The sequence below is a fragment of the Mesocricetus auratus genome, unplaced genomic scaffold, assembly GCF_017639785.1.
Source record: "Mesocricetus auratus isolate SY011 unplaced genomic scaffold, BCM_Maur_2.0 Super-Scaffold_100028, whole genome shotgun sequence".
NCBI lineage: Eukaryota > Metazoa > Chordata > Mammalia > Rodentia > Cricetidae > Mesocricetus > Mesocricetus auratus.
In genome coordinates, this window is record NW_024429209.1 from 4,555,276 (window position 1) to 4,573,805 (window position 18,530).

At 51.8% G+C, this 18,530-nt stretch overlaps 1 protein-coding gene across 1 annotated transcript in view; it reads right to left on the reverse strand.

The window, feature by feature from the left end:
• Tgm2 (transglutaminase 2) overlaps nucleotides 1–11,344 on the reverse strand; it is a 29,898-nt gene extending 18,554 nt beyond the window's left edge. The window contains exons 1-3 of the mRNA XM_005082655.4: nucleotides 11,222–11,344; nucleotides 8,174–8,353; nucleotides 3,274–3,516 (exon numbers count right to left, since the gene is read on the reverse strand). Coding sequence (XP_005082712.1) covers nucleotides 3,274–3,516; nucleotides 8,174–8,353; nucleotides 11,222–11,231 — 433 coding nt within the window. The 5' untranslated portion in view covers nucleotides 11,232–11,344. The remainder of the gene's footprint in view (nucleotides 1–3,273; nucleotides 3,517–8,173; nucleotides 8,354–11,221) is intronic.
• Nucleotides 11,345–18,530: the final 7,186 nt, after the last annotated feature.

Here is an 18,530-nt window from a genome sequence, read left to right on the forward strand (position 1 = left end):
GAAGGTGACGGCATAAGCTGAGGACACTTGTCAAAGCTTTGGCCCAGAGAAGGTGTGGGTCGCAGGGTTCCCCATGACTACAGGGGAGGAAACAGGGCCATCGAGACTGAGGCTTAGTGGTCAGGCTGGCTTTATGGTGTCTGTTCCATAGACAGGGAAACTGAGGCTGGGAGAAGAAACCCAGGACCTCGTGATGACTCTGGTGAACCCCTAGCCTGGGTGTCTATTTTCTTGAATTCCTCTCCCCATTACAGAGAAAATTCAACTATACTTGATGTCTTCGTATCACACAATGAAATGATTTACTTAGACAACAACAAACGCTTTTAAAGGCAGGGTCTCATGGATCCCAGTTGACTTCAAACTCCCTATGTAGCTAAAGGTGACCTTGCATTTCTGATTCGCCTGTTTCTGTCTCTTGAGTGCCAACATCACACGTGTATGTTACCTTGTCTCGCTTCTGTGGTGCTAGGCATCAAACCTAGGGTTTCGTGTATGTTACCAACTGAGGTGAATCCCCAGCACCTCCTTCCCCCTTTAAAGAAATTAAAATATCTTCATCATGTCTTTTTAAAAAAGGCAAACTCTAGTCTCTGCTGGATCTGCTGGAGAAAGGGCTCCAGGGGCTACTACGAGGCAAGGTTAGACCACCAGAGAGACCTGTGTAGTGCCCCGAACCTCTGCATTGCAGGAAGGAAGGTGAGTGTGGTGGGCACTCTGGGCACGATGCTCTTTGACTCCAGAGCCGAGGGCGGGGGTAGCTTTACATTACGAAGCTCTGTGCAGAGTGAAGGAGGGAGAGGGAAAGGAAAAGGAAAATTCAGGGTCGCCACATGGAGTGTGGTTGGCACATGTGGTCTTGGGACCATGGCTCTGACTTCTGGTAAAATCGATTGCACTGGGGACATGAAGCCATATGCATGCTGTCACGATCCTGTGGCCTTAGATCCAGGGCAGGGGCACCCATTTCCAGGCAGATTCAGCCCTTTCCCATCCATCCTCAAAATTTCCCCCCATAGCTGTTCCCACCCAAGTCCAACTTCCTGCCTCCTCCAGACCCTGCAATGTGGGTCACCTTAGTCATTCATTGTACTGCTTGGCTGAGACCCACTCCAACCCTCAGGGCAGGGTGAGGCGGAGCCAGAGGAAGGGGGACATCCCCAGGAGAGGCCTCTCCCTGCCCTGAACTCTAAGACCCTGGGGGTTGGCAAGGGTTCTTCCTCCACCCAAACAAACCATAGTTTGTCTCAGCAAAGCCACCTTTGTTCCAAAAACCACTGCATTGTGTGTTCTGTGAGACACCCCACAGGCCGCTGGGGATGACCTCAGGGGCATTAACAGGGCACTGGGCAGACGCGGTCTGTGTTGGCAAGGTCCAAGGCATTTGGTCTCTTGGAAAGACTTGGCATTGTGCACAGATCTGAAGACGACTGCAGGAGAACCCAGATTTTAGCTGATTAGACCCAGGCTACATCCCCAGCCTTCTCTTTTTTTGAGATAGGGTCTCACCAAGTTGCCCAGTCTGGCCTTGAACTCACAATCATTCTGTCTCAGTTTTCAAGTATGAGACTCATAGGCCTGCAATACCAGGCCTGGCCTTCCATGTTTGATAGAGGCCTTCTTGGAAATGGTAATCTCTCCAGGTGTGTATGGACAGAGCTAAGATTAACTTAAATAAACAGACAACAGAATCCTTGGAGTAGTTTGTGTGTGTGTGTGTGTGTGTGTGTGTGTGTGTGTGTGTGTGTGTGAGAGAGAGAGAGAGAGAGAGAGAGAGAGAGAGAGCATGTGTGCACATATGAATGTGTGAGTGTGCATGTGTATGTGTGGGTGGGTGTATGGGTATTTGGCTGGCATAAATGTATGTGCACCACCAAGGAAGTCAGAAAGGCATCAGATCTCCTGGAACTGGAGTTAGAGGCGATTGCTATCCACTGTATGAGTGCTGGGATTCAAAGCCTGAGCCTTTGGGGAAGCAGCCAGTGCTTTTAACCACTTAGCCATCTCTCCAGCTTCACAAGGGGTGGGGCTGTATTTTTACCTGGGTATAGAAGTAGGAGGATCAGAAGTTCAAGACCATCCTCAGCTACAGTGAGTTGGAGGCTAACCTGAATTACATGAGACCCTGCCTCAGAAAATCAATAAATAAAAAATTTTAAAAGGGCTGTTCTGGCATCTGTTAGAATTAGAAAAGCCAAAGTAGGCACAGCAGAAGAATTTTAAAAGCCTCCCTATCAAGTATGCCATAAAACTTCCCAAAATAGAGAAGAAAAGCAAACAAGTAATGATCCAGAGGAAGGGGTTGCCTAAGAGCAGAGAGGTCAGACACGCCTGGAAGGCTGCTGAATTCCCAAGCTGGACACCTAAGGGTCCTCTCCTGCCTCATTGTGTCAGAGCGAGAAGGAAACGGCTGGCCGAGATAGCGGAACTGATGCCGAGGAGGTGTCCCCCAGCCTGGCTGCCTGGGCTTTTCCCAGCTCTCCTCTCTCACTTCCTCCTTTGCAACTGTCCCCAGCTGACCGAAGGAGCTTCCAAGAGTCACTTCACTTCTCTGAGTCTCAGTTTCCTGTCTGGGCAACAAGGACGCTGACATCTCCCCTGGCAGCTGTGTAAGGACATAGCTGTGTAGTTAGGAGCCAGACCCGACCCCTGCTGTGCCTCGTTCGGTTTCCCATCCTGGTGCCAACCTGGATGAGTTTAAACCAGGGCCTTGTGAACAGAATGAGCACAGTGTCTGGCACTGGCCATAAGCTGGGGGTACCTCTCCCCTAACGGAGCCTCATGATGTGTCCCCAAGGCTCTTGCATTGTAATGGTATTAGGAGGAGGGCCTAGCAGAGGACCAGGTTAGTTACCTCGAAGTTAGGATGGCTACTGAAGAGTTTAATCCCCTCTCCCTCTCTCTCCACGTGATGCTTTTCATCATGTTGGGTCACAAGAAGGAGGTCCTCACTAGATGTGACCCACAATCTTGATCTTGTACCTCGTGATCCCCAGAATTGTCAGCCGGTCTATGGGATTCTGTGATAGCAGCCGAATGGATTCAGACACCTGGTTCCTAGTGCAGTAGGAACTAATGGGCCCCAGACCTGGACTACATCCTTTGGTACCGGATGAGTCACCTGGCTTCCTGTCTATAAACTGGGATGCCAAAGGAATCCTTAGTTTGAGTCTGCAGACACGCTCACCTATGGCCCCACCCAAGCAATCCTCTTTGATGCTTCCTCTATTGGTTCCTGGCACCCCCGTCCCCCTTAGATGGAAAGTGACTCACCTGGGCACCAGGCATTGAAGAGCAGGATGAAGTGGCCCAGCACATAGCTGGAGCCTTGGTAGCCAGAAGAGGCCTCTAGGCTGAGGCGGTACTGGCCGATGGGAGCATTGGCTGGAGTGCAGAGCTGCAGTGCAAGGACATTGTCCTGCTGGTCCAGCACTGAGGCTGTCCAGGATCCCTCCTCTACATCGTCAGACAGTGGGAAGCGGACCTTGGTCCCTGTCTCTTCGCTGGGAACTGGGCCTGCAGAGGAGATGGCACAGCTGTGAATGAGAAGGGCTGGCGGGACACTGCCCAGGCTCCCAGGCCTGGGTTCAAGGCCCAGTTCCCCCTCCAGCCACTGGAGGAACTCTGTCAAGAGGCTCCAGCTTCTAAACCTCTGTTTTCTCATTGCCAAAGTAGGCACTGCAAGCCCACTTGAAAAGTCATAGGACCATGGTGAGTCTACAATCAGAGAGAGTCCCCAGAAAGGATAGTACAACCTGGGAGAGCTGAGTTTATCCACCTCAGATCTGAGGAGATGTTAGACAGGCCCAGCCTGGGTGTGACTCCAGCGGGAATGAAGCAGACATTGCCACGGACCCTTGCTTCTGTCTGGATCCCTCTCCTGCACACCGCTCCTCCCCTCCCGAGATAGCTGCACTCTCTGAGACAGGAGCTGAACATCTGAGATCCTGGCTGGTAAGGGGCCTTGGCCTACCAGGGGCCTTCTGGCCATGGGCTCAGATCCCATGAACAGCACATGAGGACCATCACTTCCCTATAGCCCTGTACATCTTACACACAGCTAGGACTCTTTCGGTTCCCTTCAGTTGCTAGAGAGTGGAGAATTGAGGGCTGGAGAGGAGGCTTTTAGGAGACCCCGGGTTTCGGGGATCTTGAGGCCCTGGTACTGCCACACAACTTCATTTCACTTCCTGACAGGTTAAAGGGTCCTGTGTCATGGTCTGCACAGACCTCTTCCAGGTGAGGGATGACCTGGCCCGCGCAGGCAGGCCTGAGTCACAAGAGGGCGGGGCTGGTCACTTTGGCCTTGGGCAGAGAGTGGAGAAACAGAGGAGCTTTCTGGCTAGCTGGGAGGCAGCCTGGTGGTTTATTTTTATTTCTCCACCCACCCCTTCCCTGTGGCTCTGCCATCCACAGCTGCTGACAATACTGGGGCCTGCTCACTGAGGGGCTCCCTCCCAGTCCCCGCCCCTCCTCCCTCCCAGTCTCCGCCCCTCCTCCCTGCCAGCCAGCACCACTGCACCCAGGCCCAAATATAACTGTGAACTAATAGGCATGACACAGGCCTTAAGAGGCTGTCTGGATGCCAGGGGCTGAGGTAGAGGCATTCAAACCCTCCCTCCCTTCCAGAACTGACATTTGGAAAGGAGCCAGCTAGCCCTGGGACTCAAGAGAGCTACCCTGAGTTTAGTCCCCACCTCTACCCCAACCCATCACTGTGCAGTCTAAGCCAAGAACCCAAGCTTCTCTGGCCCACAGTATCATCATCCAAGAAACAGGCTTGGGCCACATGCCCCAGAAGGTCCAGTCTCAAGTCTGAAACTGTCTTGTAATTTTGTAGCAAGGGACTTTGCTTCCTTAAGCCAGAGTTGCACTGTCTGTGACCTGGGGCTTTCCTCTATCTATGAAATGAAGTCATTCCTTCCAAGGTTGCCAAGAAGCTTCAAGAGGGCAAGCCTGGCACACAGCAAGTACTCAGTAAACAGTTACTAGGGCCTATTATTCTCACCGCTATGTCCTGGCACAGCTGGCGGGTTCAGGGAGGACCTGCAGAAAGGGTTAGAGCAGGGACTGTCCTCATACGTGCTCCTTCCAAAGGGACACGAGGCATCTGAGCTCTCAGGCCAGATAGAAGGCTCTGAGGGCTGTGACACAAGACAGATGCTCTTAGCACAAGGAAATAACTTCACAGATGGGGGAGCTGAGGCCCAGGGAGTAAGGCTGGAGGACTGGATGGGGTAGGTCAGTTGTAATTTTGCTTGCAGCCCCAGAACAACCTGAACACTGCCCTTCCCTACTCAGAAATGTCCCTGTTTGGATGATCAATTATCTGGTCATCTGCCTGCGGCCAGGTCCCACTGGCACTGTCTCTGTTGACATACCATCCCTAGAGTAAGTTAGGAAACACACACACATCCTGCCTCTCTATCCTGGACCAGTCACACGTACACACATACTTGTGTTCTCTCTCTCTCTCTCTCTCCTCCCTCCCTCCCTCCCTCTCTCTCTCTCTCTCCCTCTCTCTCTCCTTTCTTTCAAGAGGGCTTGCTGGAGGACAGGTAAGAACACACTGTCCCCTGGTCCCACCACTGTTTACGTAGCTGTCACTGCCAAGTTCCTGGCTGGGATTCCTCAAGGTAGTCTTGGTGAGGTCAAGGGTGCCATGATGATCACTTTAGACCCATGTAACTCTAGAGGCCCAGGGGTCTTGGCACTGCCCAGACCATGATGACAGGCTGGGCTGGGACAAGTGAGGCTTCCAGGGCAACACCTTCAGTTAGCCTCACAACTGCTCCCTTCACCCCCTTGGGCTGGCCTCATCTCATGCCTCCACCCTCCAAAAGGGGAATACTTCATCCTTGAACAAGGGCTGCTTGTTCACTGTGGCCCAAGACTGATGCAGAGCCCACCAGACCCCAAATTGCCTAGAGAAAAATAAACAGCTAGGGTGGTGTCACAAGTCCTTTCACTGAGCGGCTTGGCTAACTCTCTCCCTTCTCTGGGCCTCAGTTTCTCTGAAGTGCTAGGACTGGCTGAGCATAAATTATAGGCTTCTAATGGAGAAGGAGGTCCCCAGCCAGGCTTGGGCTGGGCACTGACTCAAGCCTGGCCTGGAGGTAGGAGCCTGGCTTCCTGGTATTGTCCCTCAGGCTTCCCAGGCACCCGGGAGGGTCTTGGATAGTGGACAAAGAAGCCACAACTGCCTACAGATGGAAGTGACCCTTGGGGACTGGAGAACAGAGATTAGCTGCAGGGTTCAGGAGGTCAGTGTACCTCCCAGCACTGACTTCAGGACGCTAAGCAGCTCTGCTACACTCCCCAGACCATGGAAATGGAGAAGGAAGAGTCTGTGTTGGGAGGAGAGAGAATGTGGGTGCTCCCAGGCTGCTCAGGCTGACAGCTCACCTGTCACCCATGTCACAGGAGTACACCGTGGCCAGGCAGGCACTCAGGTGGACACTGGGTTAAGTGACAGAGAGCCTCAACTCACAGCTGGGTCAGGAACTGAAGCCCGCAATGCTTCTAGCCATTCCATGAGTTACTAGATCATCTAGCCTTACCACAAACTCCCTGTCTGTGAAGCAGGACGTTATGCTTCCACACTGGGGGCATTAGAGTGGGCCATCTCACTCTGTGTGTCACCTTTCCAAGTGTGACCCAGCCTTGCACAACTTCATGCTGCCAGCTTCTACTCCGCAGGGGTTGGAAGGTCAGATACTGGCTAGGACCCTTTGGTGGCTAGAAAGAGCCCTACAGGTGCCGGTGGGGAGTGACCTGGGTAATGGTTTCATCGGTGGATGAGGAGGGAGGAGGAAGGGATGGAGGGGATATCCTGGCAGCCTGCAAACCCCGAGATAAGCTTATCAAACGGCCCTTAGATAGAAAGGGCCTCAGCTGGGCTGGGCCGGCAGCTCCTGCCTGGCATTCTTTCTAACCCCAAGACCAGAGAAAGCTGGCCTTTAACACCCTTGGGCCAGAATCCCAGTCAGGTGGCCCCTTGCTGACCCTAAGGGAGAGGTTCCTACCAGAAGCCAGACAACTGATTTGACACTCAAGGCCAGTTTCCTAGGAACAGTCAGCCAGAGAGATTGGAATAGGGTGGACAGGGTCCAACACCTCTTTGCCTATCCCAGGAGCCCCTGGAATGAGACAAACAGCAGGCCATCTTACCTAACCCTCCAGTGTGGATTGCTGTTGAAACTTAGACTCAAGAGAAGCTAAGTGTCTTACTGTCACACAGCAGGTCAGCAGTCCACCCTGCCTTTGGTAGGACTCTTTCCCCACTACCTAGAACTGGTTTAAACCAGATCCCAGAGACCTGGTGGGTTCTAGGAAGCCCTGTTGTGAAAAGACAGAAAGTTGTTTGGTGTGGGAAACATTATGCTGGATCATGCCGTGAAACAACCCTTCTGTCCACTGTGAATGTGTGTTGCTCTCGTTGTTAGTAAAAAGTTGGTTGGCCAATAGTTAGGATTTTCTGGGCAAAGAGAATGCTGGGAAAAAGGAGGCCAGAGTCAGAGGAGTCAAAAGCCAGACACAGATGAAGCAACATGGGGGAGTTCATAGATGAGGTAAACCAGCCTCAGGACAGCACATAGATTAATAGAAATGAGTTCATTTAAGTTTTAAGAGCTGGCTGGAGACAAGCCTAAGCCATCAGCTGAGCATTTATAATTAGTAATAAGCCTCTACATGCAGCTGGGTGGTGGTGGCGCACGCCTTTAATCCCAGCACTTGGGAGGCAGAGGCAGGTGGATCTCTTTGAGTTTGAGACTAGCCTGGTCTACAAGAGTTAGTTCCAGGACACTACTAAAGCTACAGAGAAACCCAGTCTCAAAGAAGAAAAAAAAGAAAGAAAGAAAGAAAAGAAAAGGAAGAAAGTCTCTGTGTGGATATTTGGGAACTAGCTGGCAGGACAGAAAAGTTACCTACAGGATCGTGATGAACCTTCAGAAAGGCAGAAAGCTGTGGAAAGTGGCAACCCAGTATATAGGCTTGGGTGGCCTGTGGTGGCCACTCCCTCTCCATCCTGGGCCCCATTTTCTCATCTGTAAAATGGGGCTAATGACAGCCGAGATTCTCACGGGATTGGAGAGGCTGTGAAAAGAGGCGGGAATTCATCTGTCCTGTGACCTATCAGAAGCAAGACACAGAGGAGATCAAAGGTACCCACCTGTCACAGCACCAAATGTAAGGCTGTCTACGCTGGCCTCATAGCCTCGGCCCTCAAAGTACAGCGTCAGCCGGAATCGCTGGCCACGCCGCAGCACCAGCTTCTCGTGGCACAGGTCTGCCGTGTGGTGGTCACGGCCATTGGCCTGTATCTCCAAGTCACACCTCTCCAGGATCAGCTCTACAGAGAAAGAAACGGGACAGGCATGAGCCACCATGGCATCTCTCAGAGGGCTGTGGTCTTCAGTGATACAATCCCATCCCTGCATGTGGGGGTTCGGTACCCCCTGTGACCTTCTCCAGACCCTCGTGACACTCTTTTACCTCTATAAGGTGCAGCCGTGACCCTTTCAAGCCCAGTTTCCCGTGGTCACAGGAGTCTGACAAGGCTAAATATCTCCAGTGCTTTCCATCACAGGGTCCTGCTTGCAACAGAAGGGGCCTCTGCCATGCCCAAGTCATGTGATCTCCAACAATTCAAAATTCCTGGGCCTCAGTTTCCAGGACCTACCTCATAGGGCCATGGCAAGTATTAAGTCAACGGATGTGTGACGCATAGCACTGTACTTAATACCCAGGCACCTGGTCTACACAACCTACCTCATGGTCACAACCTTCAAGGGGTCTTTGGTGGGATCTGCTGAAGTTACTCAGCATTTGCTGCCTGAACCAAATAACTTTCTCCTTCCCCCTCCCCTCTCCCTTCCCCCCTTCTCCCTCCCATTCCTCTCCTCTCTTTCCCTCCCTTCCTTTCCCCTTCTGTTACACCGAGTGTCACTATGTACCCCAGTCTGGCCGTAGCCTCCTGTTCCTCCTGCCTGAAGACAGCCTGTGCCATCCTGTCTGGCTCAGACACAACTTTCAATGTACAGGAAATACCATAGACTAAGGACCAGGCCAAAGGACAGGACCAGAGCACAGACAACAAAATTCAGACTCTAGGAGACCTTCATCAACGGATCTGTTTTCCCTAACACATCAACTGCAAGAAAGAACAAACAACAACAATGCTAACAGCTTGAAGGCGACCCTATAATGAGAAACTGAGAGTGATTCTGCCCATTACTAAGATTGATTTTACAGGATGATTTTAAAACATTTCCTACGTGAGGGGACAGCCGGGGATTGAATTGGTAATGGAATGGAGACCTCGAGGGACTCTGCTGACTTGTCTACTTGTAAAGTGGAGTCCTTATTTTTGATGGCGTGTGTTGTGCGGCTGAGACCATGAGATTTTCTTCCCAAGCGCAGCAGAGGGGCTGGAGGCAGGAGTAGGTTGGATAGTGAGAGCAGAGGTATTTATTGTATTGAGCTATCCTCTCTACTTTATAGATGTCCAGTATTCTCCCAAATACAAGGTTTGAAAAATGTTAGTTTGCGAGTGTTGGGACCTACATTTTCATCCCACGATGTTGCTTTGTGATCCTAGAAAAGGTCCCTACTGCTCTGTGCCTCCTCCAAAACCTCAAAGAAGTAAAGGAGGACCCAGGCCAGGAGAGAGACCTGTGGAGTGGAAGCTCGATGTTTCTGTTCCAGAAAAAGCTGAGGACCTGGGAAGGCACAAGGTGACAGGTGGAGGCAGGGGCTGGAGATCTAAACAAGCTCATCGTCAGGACTGGGGAGTCCTGGGAGTCCTTAGGGTCAGGAGTGGGCACAACACTCTCAGAGTTGTCGGGGCAGTGAAGGACACGTGGTCCAACCAAGGCCCAGGGCATCGACGGCCCAAAGTCACCCAGCCCAGGTGTCAGGCCTCCTGCTGTGTAGGGATTTCAATTGAGGGTAAGTGTCCTGGAAACTCAGAGAACCACCTCAAATGACATGCTGTGTGATCCTGGTGCCACAGCAGCTGGCTACTTTAGTTTTGAGCAGGACTCAAAGATTGCAATGACCCCCAGGCAATGACCTCACCACGGTAGAGACATCAATGCCACTGCCATTGAGGCAGGACAGACTCACAATATCCTCAACCTTGGCAGGCTAGGGCAAGCGATAAAAAGGAGTCTCTCTAGAGACCCTGGGGGTGACCATCCCCCAGCCTGGGGAGATAGGGCTCACAGTCACAGAGCTCATGGTCTTATGCGTTCTGGGCCAGTGGGTCCTGCTGGAGGCATCCCCAAGGCCTGGGCCATCTCCCAGGGCCCCCAGCTTTTGGAACTAAGAACGGAAAACTGCTTTGTAGATAAGCAGCCCCCAGGTGACATATCACAGCCTGTTAGGGTTCCAGAGAAGGGAGTGACCAAGGCCGCATAGTAGGGCTAGTCCTCTGAACTTCCCTGTCTACTGCTTCAGGTCCTTCTCCGTGTCCCCTCTCTCCTTGCCCCTGGCCCTTCTTTGGGGTCACAGTGTAGGCAGATGCCATCCCTGAGCAGATCTGACCCGAGTCCGCTGGGATTTGGGTCTGACTGTGTTAGGAACATCCTCCATTGTATAAGTCCTGACCCATGTGTGCCCGTGTGCTGCCTGCGTACATACGTGAGCACATGCCACAAGAAGGAGGCAGGCAGGAAATGAACCCTTTCCACTCTTCTCAGCCCTCGTGGGAGCACCAAGGCTGGCACTACTGTCCCTAACTTACAGCAGGGAACATTGAGCTTCAGCAGGTGGCCAAGGTCTGGGCTTAGAGATCATGAAGCTCAAAGGGACTTGAGAGAACAGGGCCTGGCTTCAGCGGTGCTACACTAAATGCTGGAATGTCCCTTCAACTTGAGGCCACAGAATCAGGCTGCACCCCTCCCCAGGCACCAAGGAAAACCAAGTACCCCTTGCCTGCCAGCATCCCTGTACCTGACACACAGTAGGGACACAGTTCTAACTAGGTAGTCAGGGAAAGGTGACAGTACCTTACCCTTCCAGCGACATTTTCTGATAGCATTTCACCTCATTCAGGGGCAGGGCTAACAGCTGTGCCTCTGGATTGCGGAACGACGGTCTGTAGTCCACAGCTTAGAGCCAGTGAGGTCCCTCCCATTGGCCCACCTGTTCTCCTCTGGGGACTTGGAGCCAGTACAGCCTGCTCCGGACCCCACCTCCCTGCTGCCCAGTTACTCACCCTCGGCCATGGCCAGATTAGCGGCGAAGCTCAGACGCGGCGGGACACTCGTGCGCGGACCACCAGCGCGGTGCTGCCGGCCAGCTGCGCGGCGCGAACTTATAGCCCGTGGTCGGGCGGGCCCGGGCGGGGCGGGGCGGACACTCCTGGCAGTCAGTTCGGAGACCAAGACGGCCAAGGGCGCCCCCTGCCGGACAGGGCCATCTCGGCACAGAAACCTGGTCTGCGATGTACACCCAGACCAGACCAGGGCCACTGAACACGCAATACACAGGCCAGATCAGTGGCCCAAACCACGCACTCCTCCTCAAACATATATGCTCATACCACACACCACACATACCACACACACACACAGACGTACACACCACATGCATTTGTACATGTGCATATACACCACATACACTTACACACTGTGGACACATGTGCACATACACATGAACACACCACACGCATATGCACATGGAGCAGACACACACAACCAAACAGACAGACATAGAGATCCATGCATAGTCCCACAGAATCCACTAACAATTTTGGACAAACAGTGATTAGATTGCATCTGACACTGGAAGCTTAGAGATCAGCCAGGATACAGACACACCTAGAAACGAGGCTGGGTTCCAACTAAGCCACATATATCTCTCAAGTGAATCGGTATCTGGATGTGGGAGCTTATAGACTCTTGGCAGACAGGGGCACAGGTACTGGCTTGTGGACATCCCACAGACACCCATACCCTTCCTGTCCCACCCAGCCACACATTCCGTTAATTCCCCACCCACCCATTGCTCGCTCATCCACTCACCCATCCCCTTCTTCCCTCTCTCCCTCCCTGTGCTCCTTTGTTTGTCGCTAGCACACTGTGACCTAAAGCAGGAAGAACCCCCTCCAGGGACGGTACCTCTGCCGCTTCCGTGGACCAACTCCCATCCTAGCTCATCTGGTGACAGCCTGTTATACTCCCCTACTACTACAATTCTGAGTGGGGCTTCCTGAAGAGACCTGTGGGTCCCCCAGCCCTTTATCTGGAACACTTCCCATGACTGGCCACCTTGGCCTGAGAGGACACCTTGGGGCTCTATTTGAATGTCACCCGGGCAGCCAGGACTAACCCACACAGTTTCCGGGGACTCTGGGTCACCCCACTTTATGGTTGTTGCTGCAGAATTGCTCCCTGTGACTGGTGAAGGATCAGGGGAAAGAGTTGGTGAGTGACTGACAGCCAAGAGGCTAACCCTGAGTGCCCATGCTGGCCCTGACAGCTAGGAACTCAAGAAGGTATCTCACCTCCGGGGGCTTCCATTCTGTCTTGTGAAGAACAAGGAAAGAAATTCCACACAAATTTGAACAGGGCATAGTCAAAATGGTCAATGCCCAAGGACTCGTAAGCCCAAGTTAGCCTAAGGGCCTGGTGTCCCCAGGGTGTCAACCCTGATATCAGAAGGGCAGAGATACCTCTGCCGGCCTTTCTCATTCCAGGAGGGTACATTCTTCCCACCTTTGTCACCACCCTAAGTACCTCAGAGGACAGGAATGCTGTGAAGTTGTCCAGCCCCTTGCTGTCACTGCCATAAGGCCCTCCACCGGGCCCCTCTATGGCTGAGGCGGAGGCTGTCACTCTTGCCACCGCAGTGCCCCTATCATTTTGGTGGCAGCCCCTCTCCTGAAGTCCTGTCTGTGTTAACTCTCTTAATCATTGCACTCAAGTTCCCACCTGTAAGGCGGAGGCGTGCATCGCGTTACCATGCAGGTTTGAGAGGCCCGGGTGGTGTCAGACACTAGCAGGACGGGTGCAGGGGTCAGCAGGCGGTGACTGGCAGAGCAGACTGTGGGGGGGACATCCCTTCAGTTATTCCCCGTGCTTGCAAGGGACCCAGCATGAAACGGAAGACTTGCCCCTCACCCAGCAGCCGGCCCTGCACCCTTCCTCTGTCTTTTCCCACAGAACTATAGCCTCTTGAGTGACTCAGGGCCTTGAGCCATATAGGGCTGGGATGGTTAAACCAGGACTGGCTTCAGGGAAGGTGGTAGGCAGGGGCCAGGGCAGAGCTGGACCCAGAGACTTGGTTTCCAGTCCTATTACCAGGGTCCCTTGCCCACTCTCTGAGCTCCAAGCTTGCTTTCTTCCTTTCTTTCTCTCTCTCTTTCTTCTTAATAAAACAGATATTTTTATTGTATGTGCATTGGTGTTTTGCCATGGATGTCAGGTCCCTGGAGCTGGAGTTACAGACAGTTGTGAGCTGCCATGTGGGTGCTGGGAATTGAACCTCGGTCCTCTGAAAGAGCAGTCAGTGCTCTTAACCACTGAGCCATCTCTCCAGCCCCAAACTCTGAGCTTTCTGAGGTCTGGTCCCTCTGTCTGTGAGATGGATGGGTCCCAGCTGGGGGATTAGACATTGTCTGCCTGGTGTTGGTCACATAGTTGGTCACAGACACACACAGAATCAGTAAACATCACCAATCACAAGGATCTAGTGCCTCCTCACAAAGTGGGGCTCCTCAGGGATGGGAAGCAGGTCACAAATGCCGAACACTGTTTGCTGGGGGTGTTCCAAAGGGCTCCCTGTCCCCCAAGGATTCTGTGTGCCTGGGTCAAAGTGCTGAGTCCTATAGCTCTGGGTACTTGGTCTCTCATCTGAAGGGATGATTGGGTCTCACAGTGATGACAAAGGTGATCTTTTGGGTACTTGAACACTCCATTTATGGTCATGTGTCCTGTTGAAGCCTTGCTACATACTTTTTGCTGTTTGTTAAATGAGCTAACAGAGGTTCAAAGAGGTGAAGTGACATGCCTGACTTCACACAGTCAAGGGCTCGAGATAAAAGACTGAGGTTGATTCTTCCAGGAATCCGGCTAGTTTTGTCTCCAGCAGCCCTGGGGAAGCCCTCAGGGGCCTGTGTCAGTCTTGTCTACAGCAAGGGAGGCCCTCAGGGCTGCGGCTCATGCATCTGACCTAAGGTCTGTCATATGCTGTGGGAGTCCAAAATGTCTGTGACATTACAGAAAAGGGGATGGAAGATTAAACTCGGAGATGGAGCAAAATCTGAAGTCACACAGCATGACTGGGCTCCCAGACATTGTCTATTCCCATAGAGCAAAGGTCCCTGGGCCAGAGCTGACCCTGGGTTGCACGAAAGGGTGGGACAGGATGGGGTACTAGGAAGTCTTCCGTCTTCTACCGTACCAACCGTGACTAACAGGGATGAGCATATCTGGTGTGAGGCATCCAGGGCAGCGGGCCACTCCCCTGAGCTGAGATGATGGTGCCGTGGGGCCATTAGCATGGGGGATGTGTGGAAATGTCAAGAGGTCAGCAGACCCTGCAAGCCTCTGGAGAGGGTGGCATGTCTAGGCTGCAGGGGAGGTGAAGGGTGGTGCTCTGACTGAAGGCCACCAGCATTCCATCTAGAGGTCAGCGTTGAATGTCTTTGTCTACACCCTACCAGCACTGGGTTACATAAGGTGTTTACTGTGGTACTCGGCTCAGGTCCTCATGCTTGCTAGGCAGAGCCTGTACCAACGGAGATGTCTTTCCGGCCTTCCTGTTTTCACTCTTCTGTTCCTGTGTGAAATCCTCCAACAGGAGCATCTTAAGAGGGAGAGGGTTTACCTTAACTCACAGTACAAGGTCATAATCCATCATTTCAGAGGAAGTTCGGAGTCAGCCACTTGGAGCAGCTAACCATATTGCTGTCCCCAGTCAGAAAGAAAGGAGAGGTGAATGGTGCTGTCTGCCCAACCCTTTCTTCACACAGTCCAGAGTCCCAGGCAAGGAATGGCGCCACCCACGGTGGGCAGATCTTCCTGTATCAGTTGACTGTGCCAATCAAGGTACTACACTCCCCCACCCCCAACCCTTCCATCCCCCCCTCCCCACCTCCGATGCACAGGTATGCCAAGAGGTCCATGTGCCCCATGGCCCCGGAGTCTGTCGAATGACAATTAGCAGTAGTGACCTGCAGACCCTTTTAAAGTGTCCACTAGCAGTGTCACAGTCCAGCAAAAGGACCCAGGGCGAGAGCATGACAGACCTAGTCCAGGTTCAACTCTGCCGTTGTAATCTTGGGTGTGCCACAGCGTCACCAGTCTTGGGAGAGGAAACTCAACATTGCCAGCAGGATTTTCTCACAGGGCTGTCCACTCGGGTGCAGTTGGGGTCTTGGTTCATACAGAAAAGAATTCCAGGGCCAACCAGAATGAAGCCAAGTTGAGGTTTATTAAGAAAGGGTCTGGGGAGCTGGAGAGGTACCTTAGCGAGTAAGGGAACTTACTGCTCTTGCAAAGGGCTTAAGTTCCGTTCCCAGCACCCACAAGGCAGCACACCGTCTGCAACTCCACTTCCAGGGGTTCTAACAACCTCTCCAGGCCTCCACAGGCACTGAATGCATGTGCCTGATGCATATGCATACAGACAAAACATCCAAACATAAAGTAAAAATATCCTTTAAAAAAAAAGAAGCATCACCAGGCATGGTGGCACACACCTTTAATCCCAGCACTTAGGAGGCAAAGTCAGGCAGTTTGTTGTAAGCTAGAGGCCAGTCTGGTCTACAAAGTGAGTTCCAGGACAACCAGGGTTATCTCAAAAAAAAAAATAGGTATTTGTATCTGAATGTCTTAGGTGTAGCTATATGGAAAAACTGAAGGCCAGTTTGGATCACATGAAACCCTATCTCAGAAAAAAAAGGCACGAAAAATAGACATTTTTAAAAATTATAAATACATGCTGGGAGCCGGGCGGTGGTGGCGTACGCCTTTAATCCCAGCACTCAGGAGGCAGAGGCAGGCGGATCTCTGTGAGTTCGAGGCCAGGCTGGACCGACAGCCTCCAAAACAATACAGTGAAACCCTGTCTCGTAAAACCAAAAAAAAAAAAAAAAATACATGCTGGGCATTGGTGGCACACACCTTTAATTCCAGCACTCGGGAGGCAGAGGCAGGCAGATCTCTGTGAGTTCGATGCCAGCCTGGTCTACAGAGTGAGTTCCAGGACAGCCTCCAAAGCAATACAGAGAAACCTTGTCTCGAAAAACCAAAAAAAAAAAATTATAAATACAGTCATAGCACGTCTGAGCATCATAGAAGCACATAGGCTTACAGAAGACAGTGTAATAAGGTCACACTGTGCTCTGGCTGGTTCCTTGGCTGTTTTAACAACAGTGCTCAAGGAATCACCAGAAAGGGGCACTATTGATTGATTGATTGATTGATTGATTGATTGATTGATTGACTGATTGATTGATTGCCTCTATGCAGGCAATCTTCACACCTGTTAGTTTTGAAGAAACACCGATTACCGTCATTGACAGACTAAGATCACATCCCTGCCCTTCCTGTGGCCTCATGACTTTCCCTGTCTTCTCTCTGGCCTCAAGAGTACTGCTCCAAGCCTCAGTTTCCACCTCTGTAAAGTGGGCAGTGACAACAGAGCCGACCTCACAGGCTGTTGAGTCTAGTACCACACTTGGTGGGCTTTGAGCGCTCACAGAAGGGGCTGCTTATTGGGGGGCAGTAATAGCAACAGAGTAGTGGGATATCCTAGGCACTCAGGATGGCATGTGGATAGATGAACTAACTGTCCAACCTGGTGCCACAGAGCTCTGCTTATACGAAACCAGGACAGGTAGGTCCTTGGAGACAGAGTGGATCTTTACCACCCAAACCCAGGAAATAATGGGTAATGAGTAAGGGATTTCTTTGGGCATATAAAGAAAGTATTATAAAATTAGAGTGTGGTGGTGGCTGCCCAAACCCGTGAGTCTGCCATAACCACTTTAAATGGATGTCTTTTTATTTTCCTCAAGTGTGATTTACAGTTAATGGTACACACGTAATGTCAGGATGTGTAGGAACAAAAGCAGAAAGCCAGGCCTAAGCTCCGAAGCTTCTGCAAGCACTGACCCGCACGAAGAGGGATCAGTGCACATCTGGCCAGCGGTGCACAGCAGCCCTCAGACCGGAAACATCCAGTTCCCCTCCCAGCCCTTGGCCTTCGTAGAGTTACATTGATTTCTTTATTTGTGTGTGTGTGAGGACACGCCAGTGCCACAGCACACGCGTGGAGGTCAGAGGACAACCTGTGGGAGTCAGTTCTCTCCTTTCACAGTCTGGGTTCTGGGGACTGAACTGAAGTTGTTAACCTGGAAGGGGGGTGGGCTTTACCTGATGAACAATTTTCTGGTCCCTGCTGACATCTTGAGATCAATAGGACCACCCTACCTCCTCAGACCCACATCCGGGAAAAAGTTCACCTCTCACTTTGTACAACCTTAATTGTTATATCAAAAATCAGCCACAACCTAAGTGCCCAAGAGGGGCTTTCATAAATAAGTCATGCCCAGGGATACTATTTAGCAACTAAAAAATAAATAAATAAAAAGGGAAGAGGTAGGGGGCTTAGTCAGTAAATCTTACCAAACACCCCCTGAGGACCTGGGTTTGGATTCCCCAGAACCCACATAAGAATTAGGCACAGCAGACTGTCCATAATCCTAGCACTGGGGTTGGGGTAGGGCTGAAACAGGCAGAACTCTGAACTCAGTGGTTAGCCAGCCCAGCCAAACCACACACTTCAGGTTAAGTGAGAGACCCAGTGTCAAAAAACAAAGGCAGACTTGTCGTGCATGAGGGGGGAACTCCCCAGGCCCTACCCTTCACTGACAACTAGGGGCAGTACTTGGGTGGGGGTGGGGAATTTCGAAAGTCGCCCACATTCCAGCCTCCCAGTCATGTTCATGCAGCAGCCACAGTTGAACTAAGTGGATCAGGGGACTAGAGACACTGAAGTAGGAAGGGATTTGATAGGAAGGGAAGGTTCTAGCAAGAGAAAGGGGAGGAGAGGGGGATGCAGGGTAAAAACAGAGTGGGGGCTTTATGTAATTGGCAAGAGTTAGATACTTTTTAAAAAATTTTTAAGCTTTATTTTATGTGTATTGGTGTGAAGGTATGAGATCCCCTGGAACTGGAGCTACAGACAATGTGATCTGCCATATGGGTGCTGGGAACTGAACCCAAGTCCTCTGGAAAAGCAGTCAGTGCTCTTAACCACGAAACCATCACTTCAGCCCCTGCCACTTTTTAAAGATTGATTTTTTAATTTTTTGCTTATGGGTCTTTTGCCTGCAGGTACATATGTACCATGTGCCGAGTCTGGTGCCTTCAGAGGTTAGAAGAGGGAGGGCTTGGTTTCCCCTGGAACTGGAGTTACAGACAGCTGTGGGTGCTGGGGTCATTTTCAGACCCTCTGCAGGAGCAGTCTTAACCCAGCCCTGCCCCTCCCAGTGCTTTTTAAATGAAGGTGAAGAT